A 20,335-nucleotide genomic window follows, 5' to 3' on the forward strand; every position below is an offset into this window, starting at 1 on the left:
AGTCAAAGTAGAGAAACACTTGAGATCTCAGACTTCAAAATATAGTGGCATTGTCTTTCTTTTCTAGCCCTCTTAGAGAAACCTACATCCTCTGCATCCCCGGCCACTTCCCCGGTAATGGATACACACCTGGTGCCCAACAGCCCCCTATTTCCTCCCAGCTGCCCTGGCACACCACCTGCCCAAGATGACAGCTGGAGACAGACAGGTTCCCGCAGGGCCAGCTCAAACATCAAGACCCCACCAGCAGGTGTGCTGTCCTTAATTTGTATTATGCTGGGATGGGGAAGGAATGCAAGCTGGGCACATCGCATGACCAGGTAGAACCAGTAACAATGGGGGGAAACTTGAGGCTGATTTTAAACCATTACAAATTCAGATGGGTATCCAAAATGTTTATTGCTGCTTATTAGTCCAATATAAAAAAAATCAAAGAGTAATTTTTAAATAATATGAATAAAATATTGTGAAAAAGTCTTGAGACACTCCTCATTTCTTTATATTATGCTAGGGAAATGGGTCCAGTGATTTATTAATACATGGAAACACAAATGGAACTACAGTGTTTACAATTCTAACAAGCTTGAAAGTCTGTATTTGGTATGACCACCTTTATTCTGCAACACAGGCTGAACTCTCTTAGGCAAGCTTTCTTCTAATGTGCTAAATAGCCTTCAGGAATAGTTCTCCGGGTTTCATGAAGGACATCCAAAGCTCTTCTTTGGATGTTTGTTGCCTTTTGTTTTGCTCTCAGTCTGGATCCCACACTGCTTCAGTGATGTTGCTGACACGATGATGGTCTGACAAGGCCAATCCATAACTTTTCAAATACTGCTCATCTGCTGGAGATTTTATTTAGGTCTACCACTTCTTCTTTTGTTCTCCACATGTTGTTTGCTCAATTTCTTTTAATCACACACTGCACACGATGCTGAAATATGCAGTTTTGGATAATGGCTATTTGGGAATGACCTAGTTGGTGCAAAAATACTGTTTTATGCCTGTCAAACTGTTATCTTTGGCATGTCATCAATTCAGCTAAAGAAATTGGTGGAAATTATGTGTTTTTGTGAGTGGCTGACAGTAACAAATTGGCTAAGGATACAATTAGAAATTGGTGTGTTGCTAAGTTGTCTGTTCCATGTTGATACATCACTGGCTCATCCCTTGGGTTAGGCGCCTTTTTTTTATGCTTGAATGATTCATAGGCCAGAGTTAGGTGAGTTAACAAGCCAATGAATCATTCTTCAGGACTGGAATGATAATGAGTGAAAAAGCATCCAGTGTCCCAAGAAAACCTTTAAAACACCATCAGAAATCCCAGAAAAGTATTGCTCAAGGCCACTTTGAAAAATTACAAGAAAGTCTAGCTCCTTGAAGCGTGGCACTCTGTGATAAACAAATGTAATAAACCATTTTTATCAGCATTCTCCGCTTCTTTAATAGGCTGTCTCAGATTTAATCACACTCTTGTATTTCCTCAGATGTGAAAAGGACTCCTGAACAAGTCAGTAAAGGGATTTGCCTCGGAGACCTCACTCATGATCTTCTCTCTCAGAGTCGGAGCAACACTTCTGTTTCCATCAGTGCACCAGAGCTTACAGAGGGTCAGGCAGGGTCCTCTGACAGAGACAACTCATCTGATGAGCTCAATAGCAAGTTTCGCTCTCAGTGCCTTCATTCGTCCTCATCCTCTTCATCTTCATCTTCGGCCTACGAGATGGCACATGGATCAAGTTCTCCAGAGTCGTCTTTTATAATGGCACCCAACAGTGTGCTGCTGTCTCGTTCCCCCTCCACCAGCAATCCCTTTCCCAAACCTCACCAGCCACTGGGTAACCAGTCAGGCACCAGCATGACGCTACCTAAGGTACGGACTCCCCTCACCCCCAGAGACAGCATCCAGCTGGTCAAGAAGCACTACAGCCAGCCTCAGCCCAGCCTGGACAAACTCCACCACCTCAATGTTAACATAGACATTATGACACCTTCTTCCACCTCCTCCACTCTTAAGAGCGCAGGCACCACCTCTTCACCTTTCTCTCAGGTTGTGGAAGAGACCGACATTGATGATGGGCTCCCAGACAGCATGGATGGAGTAGTGGAGGGCCCAGCGTCAGATGAGCTGTCCCGGGATGGGGTTTCATTTGTGGGGCTTGCAGAAGAGTTAGACCGATTAGATCCGGAAGTTCTCAAACCGCCAACACCGCCTTTACATCGATTCCCTTCGTGGGTATGAGAGACAAGTATTAAATATGCAACATATGAATGCTTCTTGTTTTTTGTTGTGTTTGTTTGTTTTTTAATGCATGCATTACCTTAATTTTCTTAATGTTTTGCAGTATGTCACGCTGTTTCCTTAAAGATTTACCAAGTGCCAAAATACCTATCTGTCTCTTTGAAGGTGGTAGTCATGTTTAAGTTGAATAATCATGAATATTTCTGACTGTGTTGCTTTCTGCAGGAGAGTCGGATCTACGCTGTGGCTAAGTCAGGAATGAGAGTGTCAGAGGCCAGTCTTGGAGGCAGAAGCCCTGGACGAGGTGAGTCCCCTGCACCCAGAAGCAAGAAGCTAGTCATCCACTCAGTCATCAAAACGGTTATACTATAACAAGGAATTAAAGTCTGTAATCAGGATGCCAGAAAAAAGATTTTCTCCACTATAACATTGGGTTTGTGCTCATTGTTCTGCATCTGTGTCTTCAGCTTGGGTGGTGGTGCTTCTGTTGTGGGAAGTGAGTCAGTACTGTGAAGAGGCATGTCATTCAGCTGATGCTTAAGCTGATGTGTGGGTTGAGCGGGGTCTGTTTGGATCTGTCATTGCTGCTTTTGATGTCACTTCCTTTGGCCTGAGGCTCCACACACCTGTGCAGGTGTGGGCTGATCTCCAGGAGGACTGCCCCCTCCCTACCTTGTCTTTATTTAGAGCCTTGGAGGGGGGGTATATAGAGAGGCTGCTTTTTAATCAGCTGCGATGAAAGGATTTGGTCTGGGTGTAATTATTGCTGCAACATCATCCATTTTGTCAGGATGCAGGAGCTAAAGTTTGACAGCACTTGGACGATTGAAATTTGTAACTGCTATGTACATGCAGCTGACTGCCAAATCACTGTTATGGATTAAGTTGCTGCTTGCTCAGCTTTTTCAGCTTCCAGGCATGTTTTTCTCTTAAGCTGCATCAGTGGCAGGCAAATTCAGGTATCCACCCAATTAAACCATGGGAAGTAATTTTTTTAAACTTTGTTTTACATGAAGATAATTTAAAAATTTCCTTTCAGTGGATAGAAAAATGTGTAAAAATGGATTTGTCCTGACTTGTCTTACTTTATAGTAGAGTACTTTTTACCTTTTAAAATGGTAAAATGCATTAAAAAATGTTCTTAGTGTGAAATGAAGCACAGTTAAAATACATATATTAATCAACATCCTGACAATGACTGATGTGCTTTATTAGATTTGCTAAAAGTCCTGGTCAGGGGCAATAGATGGATTCTGGTTGACAAGAAACATGCTGGTCTTAAAACACTGCTCATTCGTCTTTGACGTTTGCTGGTGTTGCAGAAGGTTACCAAACTTTGGAGTTGCAGAAGGCTAACACAGCTAGCACAGATGTGTGGAAGTAAGAGTGCATTGAAACAAAGATGGCAAGGGAGCAAAGTTAGGAGGAAAACAAAGCTGAATATTATTATTTTCATTGTTATTATTATTATTATTATTACTGTAATTATTAGTTAACCAAAAAGAGACAAGTTGCTATCATGATCAAGTGAAGGAAGAGAACAACAACAGTTAGAATAAAGTTAAAATGTCTAATGATACACAAACAAAAAATCTTTATCTCCACTGAGCAGATGTATACAGCCAAGACACTCTGCCACTGTAGCTGTCCACTGTCTGGGTTTATCCATATGATCTCATTGCTGATTGGAGTCAGCTGCCAAGGGGAGCGCAAGACACACCCACTGGGGCAAAGTCACAGCAGATCCTGCTCGGCCTGTAACGCAGTATGCTGAAGTCCGATGTTGTCGTTAGAACAGAAAAAAATGATTTATTTATTAATTTTTTTTGCCTGTCCCATTTGGTACTTTAGCCGTCAGAATTGTTGTCTGAAGGCCAACGAGGATACCCAATGGATTTACTTTACCAAGTGGATCATCACGGCCTTGCCGTATTGGTCCATTTGATCGACCTTTGTTGTTATTATTTATTTTATTTTATTTTCAGTTGTTACAGACGGGAGACACATGACTAGGGGATAGGAAAGGGAGAAAGAAAGATGATGGAAAAAAACAGAGGGGAAGAGGGACAGTGAGAAAGGGCACTTAAAGAGCGAAAGAAGAAAAAAAAACTCCTGGATCACCTGTTGAGAGAAAAAGCTGCAGGAGTGTCTTCATGCACTGTTTTCTTCTAAAGAACTGACGAGCCAGAGGAATCATTAATTTAAAATAATAATAATAATAATCTCAAACAATTGGAAGATACTCGGTTGTGTCATGGCTAATGTGGCTAAAATCGATTTTGATTGTAGCAAAGGACTGCTGGAAAATGTTGGAGACTCTTTTGATACTAGCAAACTGGATTACTGTTTTTTCCTTTTACTTTACTCACTGTCCTCACTACTGTATACTGTATTCTGATCATAGTTTATTTAATCCCAGTTAATCTACTCATAATTGTGCATTTTTTTAAGTCTTTTGACACTTAGAAATAAATGACATAATCATTTCTGTTGTGAGCTCCGGTAGATTTTCTTTGTACACAGGCTGTGATTGGCTGACCTGTGCTCCTGCTGGTTCCGAGGTTGTTTCCTGCTCAACTATATTTTACAACCCATACACGCATGTGACATGAGCCATTATGGCTACTTGGATATAAGCTTTAAATTTCCAGATTACATAATGTTACTTGCTGTTTAGTTCTTACCTTTTTAAAGAATATCTTCCTCTTGTGTTTTCTCTTTTTTTATATATATCTTTCTTTATTTCAGACAGTAAAGCTATCACACAACTAATGTTTCATCTTCCTGGAAAATACAGACACTGTATCCTTAGCTAGCAGACAGCTGCATGGAAAACGTTCACGTGTCATAAATGTGTACGGCGGAATCATGTAGCAATTTAAATGTCTCTGTGGCATCAGCTAAAATGACCACCAGTTTGCAGATGAAACCACTTTGTATTAAACGAACTTAAACCACCAATTAGTTACTCATTAACTGAAGGTGTCAGAATGGATTTCTGTATCATTCCAACCCACTTTAACCCATGGTGGGCAGCAGATCTGCAGTTGGTTACATGCACTGTTTTCCCCGCTCTCTCTCTCACTCAAAGACCTCTTCGTAAAAGTGCCGGTGGATTTGAACTTTTTATTTTGAACCATAGGCCGTTTATCATCTGAAAAGTGCCTTAAAACTCTAATAGCCAGAGAGAGGCAGCTCCTCAGATCAGACTGTATAGAAGCTTACGGGAAAACAACCACTCAGCCTTCTGAATCTGAGTTTAGTGTTTCAGTTACTAGTGTGTCTAATTGAATACAACATGACAGGAGGTAGAGCAGGTCACCTACTAATCAGAAGGTTGGGGGTTCAATCCCTGTTTGCTCCAGTCTGCAAGCCAAATATCATTGGGCAAGATACTAACCCCAAGTTGCTCTCTGATGCATCCATCTGAGTATGAATGCATGTGAACATTAGATAGAAAGGACTTGCATGGAAAGAGCATAAAAATAAGTGCTTATGTGAACAAGGCAAGTTATATAAAGGGCTTAGATTAGAAAAGCGCTATATAAGAATCAGCCCATTTACCATTTTGTAAATTATGGCCGTTTGGAGTAAAAAAGGATGGTAAACCAAGGGTATGTTTTAGGTTATGGCTAACTCATGGGTGTAGTGTCCCTTGGGTTTGACTTTGTTTGTTGCATTCAGTTTGAAACAAAAAGGCAGCAGTGGCTAAAATCCTCATGCCGACTTTGTTGACTGGATGACATCACATTGGCCATATCTCTAATGTAGTTAATAAGTGGAACAGAGCTAGAAATCAGTGCTACACAGACCACTACTCCAAACATGTCTATGGGGCATATAACCCTAAAATAAGCATAGACCTTGTTAAAAATGTTCCTTGTCCTTTAATACATGTTTACGCTGCAGGATCCAACTTACCCCAGTATCCAGCAGCAGGCCCATTCACTCAGCTGATCTATAAGAATATCAGCGTACCAGTATACACCACACTGAAAGGGGTGAGTGAAATTTTCTTTGCGTTTTCACATTTGCTTAACTTTGTCCAGTTTGGATGCTAATGTACAGCCTAACACACTATGTGTTGCACAACACCACCTTTCATCTGTGTTATTTTATTTTGTGTGCTGTAGAAAGCCACTCAGATCAGCAGTGTGCCTCTGCCAGATGATGACTCTGGGTCGGAGGACGATAGCAGCTCTCTGGCCAGCGTGCGAACCTCCATTCTGAGCCCTGATAGGAAGGGAAGCGTCCCTGGCAGCCCGAGAGCTGTCAAGAGAGGTGATTGTTATGGATTACAGTGCAGACGGCACAGAAAAAAAACCAATATATGCAAAAAACTGCATTGCAACAGTGCAATAGTCTTGAATCTTTTATTCTCTGTAAAATATGAATATTTAATTGCAATGTTGGCCTTTACCAACACTCCTTAAGTTACCTTGCCTCTGTGTCTTCTTCTGTTTTCCCCATGATTCTCTGGTACCCCAGGTGTGTCCATGTCCTCCATCAGTTCAGAGAGCGATTATGCCATTCCTCCTGATGCCTACTCCCTAGACAGTGACTACTCTGAACCAGAGCATAAAGTCCAGCGGACCTCATCCTACTCTTGTGAGAGCACTGGGCCTGTGAGTAGAGGCACCTCCACTTTAAACTCTTTAATCAAGATAATCACTAGTATACCAGCAATTAATCAGTCACAGTTATTGAGTATAACTTTACCTGTGCTGTTTATGTCTGTAGGAGATGCTGGAGAAGTCTGGATATCTGCTCAAGATGGGCAGTCAGGTGAAAGCCTGGAAGCGCCGCTGGTTCATCCTGAGGAATGGAGAGATCCTGTACTACAAATCTCCTGTGAGTGTGTCTCGCTTCGAGCATGCCTGTCTGCTTCCTTCTAAGGTTTTTCAGCCTTCATGGAAAACATTGTAGAAATATTTCTAAGATTGGTGTGTTTAAGTACAGGATGGCTGCAGTAAAGGCATGCGTTATTTACAACTTTTATATCTAAATTTAACAAAAATGTTCATTCGTGCTCACTGCATTCTTTGTTTTTTGGGTTTGTTTGTTTTTTTGGTTGTATTTCTGTATAATCTTGGACAGAAGTTGTGATGTTTTTACGCATGTGTTTTCAGAGTGACGTGATCAGGAAACCTCAGGGTCAGATTGAGCTAAACTCTTCCTGCTGTATAGTACGTGGAGAAGGAGCGCAGACATTTCAAGTGAGTGCAAACACACTGCTTTTCTGTAAGAGATCCCAAACATAGGATACCCAAAATTGGCACTACTACTCAAAGCATTTAAATTATTGGTTAGAATCCACAGTTTTAAAACTGTAAGAAAAAAAAGAGACAGACTTTGCACTAGGATGCTCATTCACACACAGCGTGCTTAATATAGCACTAAATAACAACAGAGCTTTACTGCTGCATACCACAGAAGCGGCCTGAGATGACATCAGGTATAGCATCGGACTGGAATGTTTTCATGGCTCTTCATAAGCTGATTCTGATCTCTTCTGACATGATGCTGCTGTCTCAGTTGGCTTGGCTTAGCATTTTTCCCATATTTCTCTTTTCCATCTAATCAGCTGATTACAGAGAAGAAGACCTTCTATCTGACCGCGGATTCACCCAACATCCTGGAGGAGTGGATCAGGGTTCTGCAGAATATACTCAAAGTCCAGGCTAGTAGCCCACTTACCATGGAGACGACTGCAAAGCCCTCTGTGAGAGGTTGGCTTACGAAGGTCAGAAGTCATTATTTAAACATTTTTAGTTCTAGTGAACCAAACAAAATATAAAGATGGATAAGAGACTGCACAGTGATCATATGTGGGCCTCTGGTGAGAGTGCATTCAGATTTGTGCAGTGCTAAAAGTTATATCAAAGATCACACTGACAATCACAACTTTAACAATCTTGTCATCCGAATCTCAAAGTAGGAAGCAAAGTATTTCGATATGATATTAAAGTTCTGCTTGTTGGGGTAGTTGTATAACACTCAAAAACATATATTTTTTATAGGCTTTTAGAAGCGTTTTGTCTTTTAAAGACAATGCAGGAAAACATGGCAGATATAATCCATAATACAGTGGGCACTCTTTAAGTGAGGATCGAATAGAGCACTCTTAAAGCAGATTCTTAAAAGAACTCCTTCATGTTGGGACAACACCACAAGATTAGAGCTGTTGGAACACTGCAGAGCTTCTTTCCTCTTTCCTTCCACCTTCCTCTAGTCTCCCCCTGCCTTTTCTTAACTGAGGCCTGCTTGTTTTGCTAAAATTAAAACACTTAAACATCTGACGCGTGCGTGTGTGTTTGATGACTTACTGGCAGATGACTGACAACCCCAAGCTAAGATGATGGAGCCCTTGTCCTCTCACCAACACCATACTCCCTTCCTGTGAGTTGGCTTTGATCTGTTGTGACATGATAACAGATAAGGCTGGGGATGTTCTTCCTCTCAGAGCTTAGTTAACCTCGATAACCCCCTTCTGAGGGAAGCACAGCTGGCTTTGTCTGGAAGGCATCCTCCAGTGACATCATTGCTCCATTCAGATACAAGAAACGCTTTGAAAGAACCCCTTCTCGGGAAAATGACATGTGATTATCATCTCCAGCTGCATCACTGTTTAATATGACACTGAATGAATGCAGCAGGGGAGTCGTGTATGTGGATGGACTGTTTTCTTTTGGCAGGAATTAGCTTGCACTTTACTTCTTAAGTGATTTTCACACTGGCTTCCCAACAGATGGACAGAAGCAGAAATTTCCTAATGATCATATTTCAGTCTGTCTAGAAATTCACAAGCTTTCTAATATCATAGATTCATTGTAGTGAGTAACTTCCTGGTAACTTTGGATTTGTCCTGAAACTTTGCTTATTTTTTTGTCTTGTGCTTTCAGGTCAAACACGGCCACTCAAAACTAGTGTGGTGTTCTTTGGTTGGAAAGGTTTTCTACTACTATCGCAACCAGGAGGACAAGGTCTATTAAACAAACATCTCTCTACTCCTGACATGACAAGACTTATTTTAGTGCTCCCTAGCTGATGCTGATTTGCCTTTCTCTTTTTCAGCTTCCTCTGGGTCAGCTGCAAATGCGGGAGGCATCAGTTCAGGAAGTAGATCGCTCCTGCGATTCAGATGAGGACTATGAGGCAGGCTCTCGAGGTTTTCTCTCCTCCCACTACACCTTAGTGGTCCAACCGAGAGACCAGAGTCCTACATATCTGCTCATTGGCACCAAACAGGAGAAGGTAGTCCAACAATAAATATGTTAATGAGTTGTTTTTCATTCAAAAAAAGAAATAAAATTCTGTTTTCATATTAATTAGTATGTTTTATTTTACATAGGATACCTGGTTGTATCACCTGACTGTAGCAGCTTGTAGCAATGCAGCCTTCAAAGTAGGCACAGAGTATGAGCAGCTCATTGGTAAACTGCTTGATGCTGATGGAGACCCTGGTAAGAAATCCATATTTCTCAACAAAAATAGTTCAATCATATCCAAACCTTTCTGATGTTTTTTTCTGATGTTGTTATTTGATTTTAATTATTGACAGCAGATAATTAACAGGAAAACACCAGGGTGTTATAATCGCATAGTCACTATCAGAGGCGGAGCCAGACATTTGAAACACCCGGGGCTTAGCCCAAAGAGTAGTATGCATGTGGGATTTTTTTTTTTTTTTTTTTTTTTGGGGGGGGGGGGGTGTAGAAATGACTGAAAGATTAATAGGCTCTGTTCAAAAAATAATGACTTCATATAGGGAAAAATATATATCACATGTGCAGGACGCCTTAAACTAGTTTTTTAATTAAGCAGCAAGGCAGAACAAGGTCAGGGCTGCATCAAGACACGAGGACTAAACCCCAATTCAACCAGACCCAGAACTGATCCAGAATTAAAACAGGACTACAACAGTTCAAAATCAGGACTACTGAGGACTTAACCAAGACAGAACCAGAATCAGAACTAGATGATAGCACTAAAAATCATCATAGACCTGCACTACACTTATTTTTTAATTCTACCAAAGTCCACTATTTAGATTGAGAAAGGTTTATATAATTATTTAGCCTTGTTGTGCGAACAAGCCTGCATAACTTAATAAATACAGAATTTGAAAAATAACAAACCTAAAAAGAAACACTAGGTACGAGATACATGAGGACCTGTGATACGGTGATACTTTTGGTAAACAACCATTTGACTAACATGTGTGTCTCACCTGCTCTTGTTCATCTGTTCTGTCCTCGTTCTCCTCTCTCTCCCTCTTTGTGCTGACAATCATCAAATATACAGTTGAAACCAGATATTTACTCTTCAGATAAAAACACTTTTTTAATTGTAACATCAAATCAGACTAAATGTTTATTTCTTTAGATTGATAAATATAAAAAACATATTTGTTAACTTTAAGAGTAAAGAGAGAAACTATCTGTATTTCTTAATTGCAAATGGCACCAAATTGTATTCAAACTTGAGCCACACTTATGGAGCTCCACAGTTCTTTTCCTGGTGTTTTGGTTGACATCTCTTGATTTTCCCATTTCAAAGAAACAGGCTCTGTGTTTTGCCTTATATGCATCCACAGCTGTGCCACCAGTTTACTCACATGGACTCTACTAACCTATCAGAAGCTTCTTCAGCTCAGAATGGAATCGTCTGGAGTTTTCTTATTAATTAACAATAAATTTAGTGTACATGTACTCCTAAATTTGATGAAAGTGATAAAAATGGCTCTGTCTCTCTTTATTCTGAAATTTAACTAATTCAAAATATATTTCAATATTTATATAAAACAAAAGTTTACTCTAAATTGATGTTGTACAGTAAAAATGTTTTATGTTTTCTCCCTAAAGTGTATGTAAATATCTGGTTACAAATGTGAATATCCTGCTGTGTACTGAAATCCCTCTTGTTTTGCATAGAAATATACTGAACAACATACAAAGCATAATATATAAAATAACATTTACCTGAGTTTTTTCTTTGAAAGAACCCTCTAATGTCCATTCTTATGTTTCAGTACATAACTGAAACCGATTTAGTCGGGGAGGGTAAGAACTGAGAATATGAAATAAACACACGTAAGCTAAGACTCTAAAAAAAATAGCATTTGTTCGGCTTTTCATTTTGCCATTTGTTGATTCACTTGAAGAGCAAGTAAAATAATATTGGTCAAGTGATCAGTTTCATATCAATCTTTCGTGATGCACCGTCATATTTACATTATTTGTACGGTACGAATGATTTGCTTTGGTACCTGCTCAAACTCACGGGCAGCAGCTGCCCCGCCCCCTCGCTCAGTCGCTTAGTGCCTGAGCTTGGATCATACCAATATCAGGGGGGGATTCACGCACAGTCGTAAATTCCCACAGTGTGCACTATGTGCTTCGAATATTGTGTGTACTTTTTGTTTTATACAGTTGTCAGCCAGGCATCTAACTATGAAAAAATTACACTCCAAAATACCCCGGGCTTCTGACAAAACAACCCGGGCTTAAGCCCCGTAAGCCACCCCCCCGCTCCGCCCCTGGTCACTATCATTAGCTCGTAAGATAGTGTTTTAGTAACCCAAAACAGCGGTTACTTTGTTACAAAAGTTTGTACTTTATCCTGGACAAGCCCCCGCTTGTTATGGCTGGCTCACTCAAGTACATTAAAAGAAGAGAGAGCAACACAATAACAATTTTCATTAAGCAAATTTATTATCATAATCTGACAAAAGGTGAATAAAAATGGGAGAACTATAACTCAATCAAACCAAAGTAAATGAAAATCAAGTTGGGTGCCTCAAAGGCAGCAGCCTTCAAGGAATAGAGAGAGCCGTCTTGAAAGGAAGCCAGGTTATATAGGCTGCCAATCAGGTGACGTCATTTCATTTATTAGATTTCATCGATTAGCACTGTTGCCTCACAGTAAGAATGTCTTGAGTTTGATTCCATCCCCTGGCTGGCTTTGGACTTAAATTATAAAAAAAATGTAAAATGTGTAAATTTTTGTAATGTGTAAAATTACAAAAACAGCTCTGGTAACTCATCGGCCAAATTGTCTTGTAATTATACAGCAGAATTGTTTTGCTCGTTGACAAAAAAGTTCATTTTTTAGACACTTCTATAGTAGATAAAACCAGGAACAATGTTTATTGGTTGATTACTTTGATATAGTATGAATAGCCATGATGCAGGACTTTTTCATTATGATAAGCTATAAAACTTGCAAAATTGCAGTTCATATTTTCCAGAGTGCCCAGTGGGCCAGTTTGGTGTCTTTGCTGGGCCAATTCTGGCCCCCAGGCCTTATGTTTGACACCCCTGGCTTAGAATATCTATAAGTGGGTATAAATGCACACACTAGCATGCTGCATGTTATTTTGATCTACATTGCAGACACTGTTTGAGACTGTAGCACCGTATATGAATTTTTATCAGCTGTTGAGTCATTAAAGCTTTGAAACTCAATCTTTGTTTGTCCGTGTGTACTCGTGTTATATTTGTGCCTTTTTATATATGTGTGTCTTTCACCGTCTTTTCCCAGAGTCTGTGTTGTGGAAGAGTGAGGCCTTGAGCTTCTGTAAGGAGGGTCTCCGCTCGCCTCTCACCACGCTGCCCTCTGAAGCTCTGCAGACAGAGGCTCTCAAGCTTTTCAAGGTCAGTGTGCCCACCTCTCACCCTTCTCTTTCTTTTGTTCCATCCCACTTACTTTTGATTATGCTTTTCCCTTTTATCCCTTTCTCGGAATCCCTTTCCACTTCTCTATCTCCCACTCACTGTGAGGATCTGTTCAAGACATCATCCATCCCACTCCAGTTTGTCCCCCTCTTTAACCCCTTGTACTCTTGGATGAGCTCTGCAGCAGTCTCCCCCCCCCCCACCCCCCCACCCCCACCCCTCCTGCCACTAAACCAGATCAAAGGCTGAGGACCGAGGGGCCCAGCTCATCAAAAGTGTTGAAGATAGATAATGGCCTTGATTATCTGCTTTCATTGAAGCTAACTGTTCCTGTGGTTTAGAGCCAGCGTGAAGGTAGCCCTCTTTTAAGAGGAGACATGGGAGGTCAAGGCCTTCACAGAGTGACAGCAATGGATATGGAAACTACACGATAGGGAAGAAGAAATGGGATCAGAGCAGAACAAGGACCTTGTAGGGAGATGGCAGATTCTTTTCCTCTCATGTCAACCAGAAGCCCCTTCCTTCCAATTTATGCTTCACAGCCCCACCAACTACATTAGGATTGATGGCTGAATAGATCGGCTCTCTCTGACCATCCAGCCTTAAAAATTGTCCCAAACACACACAATGAAACTGAATGAAAGGACGTTGCATGCTTTTCAAGTCTATGCTCTACTTCATGTCTTTGAAGTATTAATGAGACTGACAAGACTGATTAAACCTGTTAAATGGCGTCTTTGTCTTCAGCTGTCACACTGAATGAGAACAAAGTAATGACATTCACCCTTTTCCCCCCCTTACACTGGAGCTCTTCTTGACCTCATGCTGGGATATTTTTTGTTGTTTTCATCACCCGAGTGTTATGATCACCCAATCCTGTATTAATTTAACTGTTTTAAGTTGCTTTCAATATGTGTCCCTTACTTTTGTGTTCAGGTTTCTGGGTTTGTGTTTGTCTCCACCTGTTGGTAGCTCAGTGCCATTAAATTTTGTTTCTTTGACATTTTGCAGTCCTGTCAGCTCTTCATCAATGTGCTGGTTGAGTCTCCATCTATTGATTACCACACCTCGCTGGCCCAGAATGCTTTGCAAGTGTGCCTGAACCACCCAGAGCTGCAGAATGAAATTTACTGTCAGCTCATCAAACAGACCAACTGTCGGACGCCACACAACTACTCTCTCACACAGGTCAACCCACTACACAGTAAAGAGTCAGGAGCCATGTTTAAAGCGCTCAGACATTAATTTTTAAATGTACTTTTTTATGTACTTAAAATATATTTTTAAAAAATGTATTTTTTAAAAATATATTTTAAGATAAAACGCGTTAGTTAAAATATGTCTTCTTTTTCTATCTCTCCCTGCAGTGCTGGCAGCTGTTGTCTTTGTGTGTGGCTCTGTTCCTCCCTCAGCAACATTTTCTGTGGTACCTGAGACAGTATCTGCAACGCAATGCTAACCCAAGGTGAGCTAACTTAATCCACACCTTAAAATATAGCAGAAAAACTCCCAATACATAAAAACCTCTTCTAATTATCTTTTCCCTTTTTCCCACCACATACAGGAGTGAGGTGGGGAAATATGCAGTGTATTGTCAGAGATCTTTGGAGCGAACTCTGCAGAATGGAGAGCGGGAGGCTAAACCTTCACGTATGGAGATAGTTTCCATCCTTTTGCGGAACCCCTACCACCATTCACTACCTTTCAGCATCCCAGTTCATTTCATGAACAACACCTACCAGGTAACACATAGCTTACCAGGTAGCTAGCACAGGTGTTGTAATGACTATACCCCTGTTTCGAGAAGCAAATAATACATTCTTCATGCACAAATTTCCTCTAGGCTTTCCTTTAGTTGTATATATTTTAGTTTGCATCTATACCTTCCCAACTGTACTTTGTATATGTCCTTTTTGGAAAATGAACCTCCTTTTTATTTCTGTTACATTTCTAATCTGCTGTTGCAGTTTTTTGACTGCCATTGGAACTACAAACTCCTGCAACCACTGCAGAATCTGAAACTCAGTGCCAGCTGTGTCCTTTGTTTTCTACTATAGGTAGTGGGATTCGATGGGTCGACTACAGTGGAGGAGTTCCTCAACACGCTGAACCAGAGGATTAGCATGAGGAAACCACAGCTGACTGGATTTGCCCTCTTCACTGATGATCCATCTGGCAAAGACCTGGAGCACTGCCTGCAGCCATCTGCCAAGGTAGGGCTGTGGGTCACAGACCATTAGTAGATGGGAGAAAGCTGCTGTACAGAAATCACTGATGGTTTTTGGCTCTGTGGTTTGAAGGTAGATCATCTGTCTCAAATTTTCTAATAAGTTAGAGGATCAGTAGTGAGTAGTGGGATTATTTTTTGGCAAATTTACACTGTCCAAACATTTTTTGACAACTTAGGATGTGGTCTAGTATAGGACAACCTTTCTGTGTTTTAATTCTACCCAGTCATATTTAAAGTAGTGCCTCTAGATTTTTTTAATTATTGTTGTTAAAAGAATCCACCATTCCACAGAAGTATAGGTCTGTCTGGCTCATGCAATGCACTGTATATAAGAGTTTGTGTACAAATCAGAATCTCTAGATCACCAGCTCACTTTAACATGAGTGAAAAAATGTGTGCTTGTATGACTTGAGACTAACTTTTGCTTTTCCCAGATCTGTGATGTTATTTCCAAATGGGAACAGGCTCTAAAGGAGCTGCATCCTGGGAAAAATGAAGGAACACGGATTGTACGGCTAACATACAAGAACAGGTATGACTTCTATTTTCATATCTCAATTTTGTAGCACTCAAACACATCAGCAACATTGTACTTTTACTCTATAGTCATAGAGATGTATTTAAAGATTTTTTTTAAAAAATGTTATAGACTGCAAAGTGAAATATGCTGATGTTATATCTCAATTTTCAGTTTCTCCCAAGAAAACGGCCTTAATAACAATATGCTCTTGTATGCAGGTTGTATTTCAGATCTCAGGTAAAGGGAGAAATGGAGCGAGAGCGCCTCCTGCTGGCATACCAGGTGAATGATGAAGTCCAGCAAGGCCATTTTCCTGTAAACAAAGAGCTGGCTCTTGAAGTGGCTGCCCTCTTGGCCCAGGTCTGTAACAATTCTATCAAGAAAAAGAGACTTTTTGGAAGGAAAAAAATGCTATTCTTTTATCTACAGTGCTGAAATGTATGATTTTGTGCGTTTTCGAAAGCCTTTTTGTCTTCTAACTATCTGTTTTCTTTTGTCCTCCAGGTTGAACATGGTGATTTGGACAGACCAGGTGCCTCCTCTCCCTCTGGCTCTTCTCAGCCTAAATCTCAAATAATTCTCCTTCAAGCCTTAGAACGCTTCTACCCAAAACGCTACAAACAGGACTGCAGCTCAGAGCAGCTCAAGTAAAGAAAAAAAACCCCAAAAACAAATAAACGTGCCATTCCACAATTTCTTAATCTAGAACCTGATCTGAGAACTTTATAAAGCTTTGTTATCCTGCCATATTTTAACTCACCACTGTTCCTTTTATCCTCTCAGAGACCTTACCGAGCGTCTCGCCACTAAGTGGTCAATGCTGCGTGGGTGCAGTGCATCCGAGTGTGTAAGAATATACCTAACTGTGGCTCGGAAATGGCCTTTGTTTGGAGCCAAGCTCTTCAGTGCCAAGGTAACAAAAAAAAAAGTTGAATACATGTCTTCTGTTGTTTTGTTACTGATGTTATTCTATGTGAACTTTATCGCCTCCTGTTTGTCTAATCAATCTTTAAATGTCGGTCTTGATGTGATTCTTCATCAAAACCAAAAAGCATACTTAGATCATTTTGAACCAAAACCTTGAACTAAGCTTTCAAGCCCAAACCTGTTTGAGACGAAGCTGTATAACATCTGTAAAACGACCCTTCTTTGTTTCCCCTGTCCACAGCCTGTACCCCCCTCTACTATTGAGCAGAGCCAGGTGTGGCTGGCAGTCAATGAGGATGGATTGTGTGTGCTGGACTACACAATGGTGAGTTTCAAGCTGAGCAGACCATCCTGTCATGTGTTTTCAGAATAAAATCTGCTGCCAGAACAATTTAGAATTTAGAAAGTCCATTCTTTTATTGAATTTCCGGCTTGACTTTATAACTGTTAAATCTAGAGATAGCTTTTAACTGCTGCAGCAGCTGGATAGGACACAGCTGCAAAGCTTTCTTGACCCACTGGTCTGGAATGATTTTCGTTCTGTGGTGTTTCGAACACCAGAAATCCCAAGGAAAATAAAACGGCCAGCCTCTGAATTGACATACTTGACCCTGACACACAGCAGTTCCATCATGTAAACTATGCTAACGTGAGCTCTGTAATTTTCTGCAGCTCATGTTGATTCATTTCATTCTTGGTCTGGCGTGCAGACCATGTGCCTTCAGAAAGAAATGGGAGAAAACAAAGTGAAAATCAGAATAAGTTGCTGGAAATTATGTCACATATCTTCACACTCAATTTACTCCTCAAAAAGAAGGAGAAACCAAAATGATTTCCTAAGTGAATTCCATACTATATAATGGGGTCAGCAATAAAATCTGAACATGAATTCTGTTTATATCCACTTCACTGCAGATTTCACACTGGCAATGCTCCTTTTTTTCAGCACACTCTGGTCACGTACTCCTACCAGTCTGTGATTACCTTTGGTGGTTGTCGTGATGATTTCATGGTGGTCACGAGCCAACAGAGGGAGGCTGGAGCCGGGAAGAAGAGCGTGGAGAAGCTGGTCTTTGCAATGCCTAAACCTAAGGTATACTTCCTGCTTTTATCATTGTAATTATATATCTATTTGTGGTCAGATTGCATTTACCTAATCAAGGTAAACATATTCAGTTGGCTTTCTTGCATTTTCTGGGCTTCCAGCTCACCTGAATTACATAAAACTCATTAATATCATTGACTTTAGGTTGTTAAAATCTATTTTCACTCTCATGTCAGATACTGGAGCTGACTCTGCTCATGGCCAGCTACATTAACCACTGGAACCCCAGCCTCCCATCTGCCTCTCACCAGCCCCTCAGTCACTGGGATGCAGACAGCAGGCACTTCCCAACCATGAACTACACCACCAAGGGCCCCACGCTACTGTGAATTGCGAAAATAAAAAAAAATTGAGAAAGACTGTTAGTAGAGGGAGGTTTGATGGCAGCAGTTACTATTACTTTGCATTCATCTGGAGTGCACTGGGTTGCATGTCCTGAGTTTTCATTCTTACAGAAGAGGTACTTTTATTAAAGTTTTTATTATTGTTGTTGTTCTTATTAAGAGTTAGAATTAGAAATGTCAGGATCAGTCTTTTAGACTATTTATTTCAACACAGGTGTTTCAACTTTGCATTTCATAGGTGCTAGTTCACTTGGGAATTCAGTGTTGAAATTGGACATCAGAACCATTCCTGAAATACTGTAATGATCTGAGGACTTGATGATACTCGATGTTCCCACTTGCAGAAGTCATAATTTGTCTGCCTGTGTGTCACTAGAATTTTTCATCATCAGCGATCAAAAGTAAATGACAATGAAGCAAGAGTCTGAATATGATGAAGAGCTGCTGCTCGTTTAGAAAGGAGCTAATGTTGCGTATTTTAGGACAGATTCATACATTTTAATCTGTTAATTACCCATAATATAATATTTGACTAATGTAGGGCGGCAAATAGCAATTAATATGGTAGATTGAAATGACTAATTTCTCGATTATCTAATTAATGAAATATTTTGTCCTGCAAATGTCAGAAATTTCAGTTGATGCCCCTCACAGATGTCTCTCTAGCAAATGGACAGATTCAGATTTAGTTGAAAAATAGTCTAAAAAGTTGAAAGTTGGAAAAATATTTGACTCTTGAGTTACTGGAAACAGTGAATTGATAGTATTTTCTTGCTTTGTTCTTTCACAATAAGACAAAATGGTCTTCCCTAATTACACTAAACATACAGTATATTTAAAATTACATTATTTTTAATAGATCATCAGGCAAACAAAAGGAGAGAACACTTTCTTTCTTTCTTTTTTTTTTTTTAAAAGAGCTATCAAAATATTATGACTTGAACTGTTTTGGATAAACCACTGTCTTGCTTATGTTCATAATAGCTATTTATTTCTCCATAACATTAGGAAATGTTTACCACAAATGTCACATTTGTGTGGGGAAAATGTAGTTTCCTTTGTGTAGCAGAGTACGTCTGGTTACTGTATTGACATATGTTGCAATTGTTTAAAAGATGTAGCTTATATGTCTGTGTGTGGTTATTAAAATAAATGATAAATTCCTGACTTTTTTTTTTAGCTCCAGTTTTGTATAAATTTTGTTATGTAGACTATTTAATACTTCAGAGTGGTAGAAAGTATTGCAACTAAGTACATTTTTTTAAAATTCAATTTTCAATTGTTTTATTTAAATAGCATCAAATCACAACATCAGTTGCCTCTAGGTGTTTTATATTGTAAGATAAAGACCCTGCAATAGCAAAGAGAAACCCCCAACAGTCAGACAACCCTCTAGGAGCAAGCAATTGGCAAGAGTGGGAAGGAAAAACTCCCGTTTAACAGGAAGAAATCTCTGTTGAGTTGGGCTCAGGGATGGGCGGCCACCTGGCATGACTAGGCGTGCTTCCATTTTTATTAATTATGTGTCTAAGGAAATGGTAGAAACATTTTAAATGCTATTAACACTTGTCCTATTTTCTTTTCCTGGAACAAATGTTCCACTGGCTTTCCCTTATGAAACACTCCTGCTACTAAGTACTATAAAGTTTAATCATGAATCAGAAGGTTTAAGCAATGGTGACAAGAATCGTGTTCTAGCCAAAGCGTCCCTTGGAGAGCACAGAACTTCTTCTCTCATTCATTTTGTCCATAAACTTACCTTCTGTGCCAGTTGTACACAGCCTTCCAAGTATATATTATCATGCTCTGTTTTTTCTTATCCAAGGAGGTCAAAGTGGTAATGGTATTTTCCTGCCAAATGTATGCTATAAATTCCAGATTTTTATAGCTTGTCTGGAGCTCTTGTTGTTCCATAACTACTCTCATACAAAATGAAATTCTATTATAGGGCTCACTGCTAAATTTCTACATGCCTTCATTTCTAAACAAAAAAGAATATCTTTTGCACTTTATCCATGGTGCAATAAGGCCACATGCTCTATTTGAATTTATAGCAAACAATCTCAATGTTGTAGCTGTAGATGAACATTTGCTTACCTTGAAAGTCTTACTGGGTGTGTGTTTAACTAGACTAATGTTTGCAAAGGAGGATGTCTGTACATAGTTTAAAAACATTGTGTTCGTATCTGACTGTTTACTTCACAAAGTCATCCAGAGTTTACCCTTTGCTGTTTTCTCTGTAACCTTATGTTCTTTAAAAATACACAAAGCAGGTGATATTTCTTAACTAGTTT

The 20,335-nt window shown here is 39.9% G+C and overlaps 1 protein-coding gene across 3 annotated transcripts in view; it reads left to right on the top strand.

Moving 5' to 3' along the window:
• plekhh1 (pleckstrin homology, MyTH4 and FERM domain containing H1) overlaps positions 1-19,208 on the top strand; it is a 35,290-nt gene extending 16,082 nt beyond the window's left edge. For 2 of the 3 annotated variants that reach the window (XM_086274679.1, XM_086274680.1), the window contains exons 7-30: positions 68-250; positions 1,485-2,233; positions 2,465-2,543; positions 6,149-6,240; positions 6,373-6,520; positions 6,728-6,864; positions 6,980-7,090; positions 7,369-7,455; positions 7,824-7,982; positions 9,142-9,222; positions 9,314-9,493; positions 9,591-9,702; positions 12,782-12,894; positions 13,927-14,103; positions 14,283-14,380; positions 14,480-14,657; positions 14,973-15,128; positions 15,580-15,677; positions 15,884-16,025; positions 16,170-16,312; positions 16,449-16,578; positions 16,834-16,917; positions 17,539-17,685; positions 17,874-19,208. In XM_086274679.1, coding sequence (XP_086130805.1) covers positions 68-250; positions 1,485-2,233; positions 2,465-2,543; positions 6,149-6,240; positions 6,373-6,520; positions 6,728-6,864; positions 6,980-7,090; positions 7,369-7,455; positions 7,824-7,982; positions 9,142-9,222; positions 9,314-9,493; positions 9,591-9,702; positions 12,782-12,894; positions 13,927-14,103; positions 14,283-14,380; positions 14,480-14,657; positions 14,973-15,128; positions 15,580-15,677; positions 15,884-16,025; positions 16,170-16,312; positions 16,449-16,578; positions 16,834-16,917; positions 17,539-17,685; positions 17,874-18,026 — 3,737 coding nt within the window. In that variant the 3' untranslated portion in view covers positions 18,027-19,208. The remainder of the gene's footprint in view (positions 1-67; positions 251-1,484; positions 2,234-2,464; positions 2,544-6,148; positions 6,241-6,372; positions 6,521-6,727; positions 6,865-6,979; positions 7,091-7,368; positions 7,456-7,823; positions 7,983-9,141; positions 9,223-9,313; positions 9,494-9,590; positions 9,703-12,781; positions 12,895-13,926; positions 14,104-14,282; positions 14,381-14,479; positions 14,658-14,972; positions 15,129-15,579; positions 15,678-15,883; positions 16,026-16,169; positions 16,313-16,448; positions 16,579-16,833; positions 16,918-17,538; positions 17,686-17,873) is intronic. The other variant, XM_086274681.1, reaches the window with a different exon arrangement.
• The last annotated feature ends 1,127 nt before the right edge of the window (positions 19,209-20,335 follow it).

Source organism: Aulonocara sp. 'chitande type north' Nkhata Bay, linkage group LG19, assembly GCF_057382095.1.
Source record: "Aulonocara sp. 'chitande type north' Nkhata Bay isolate Kocher_YH1m ecotype deep benthic linkage group LG19, A_spYH_male_GT1.1, whole genome shotgun sequence".
In the NCBI taxonomy this organism is placed as follows: Eukaryota; Metazoa; Chordata; class Actinopteri; order Cichliformes; family Cichlidae; genus Aulonocara; species Aulonocara sp. 'chitande type north' Nkhata Bay.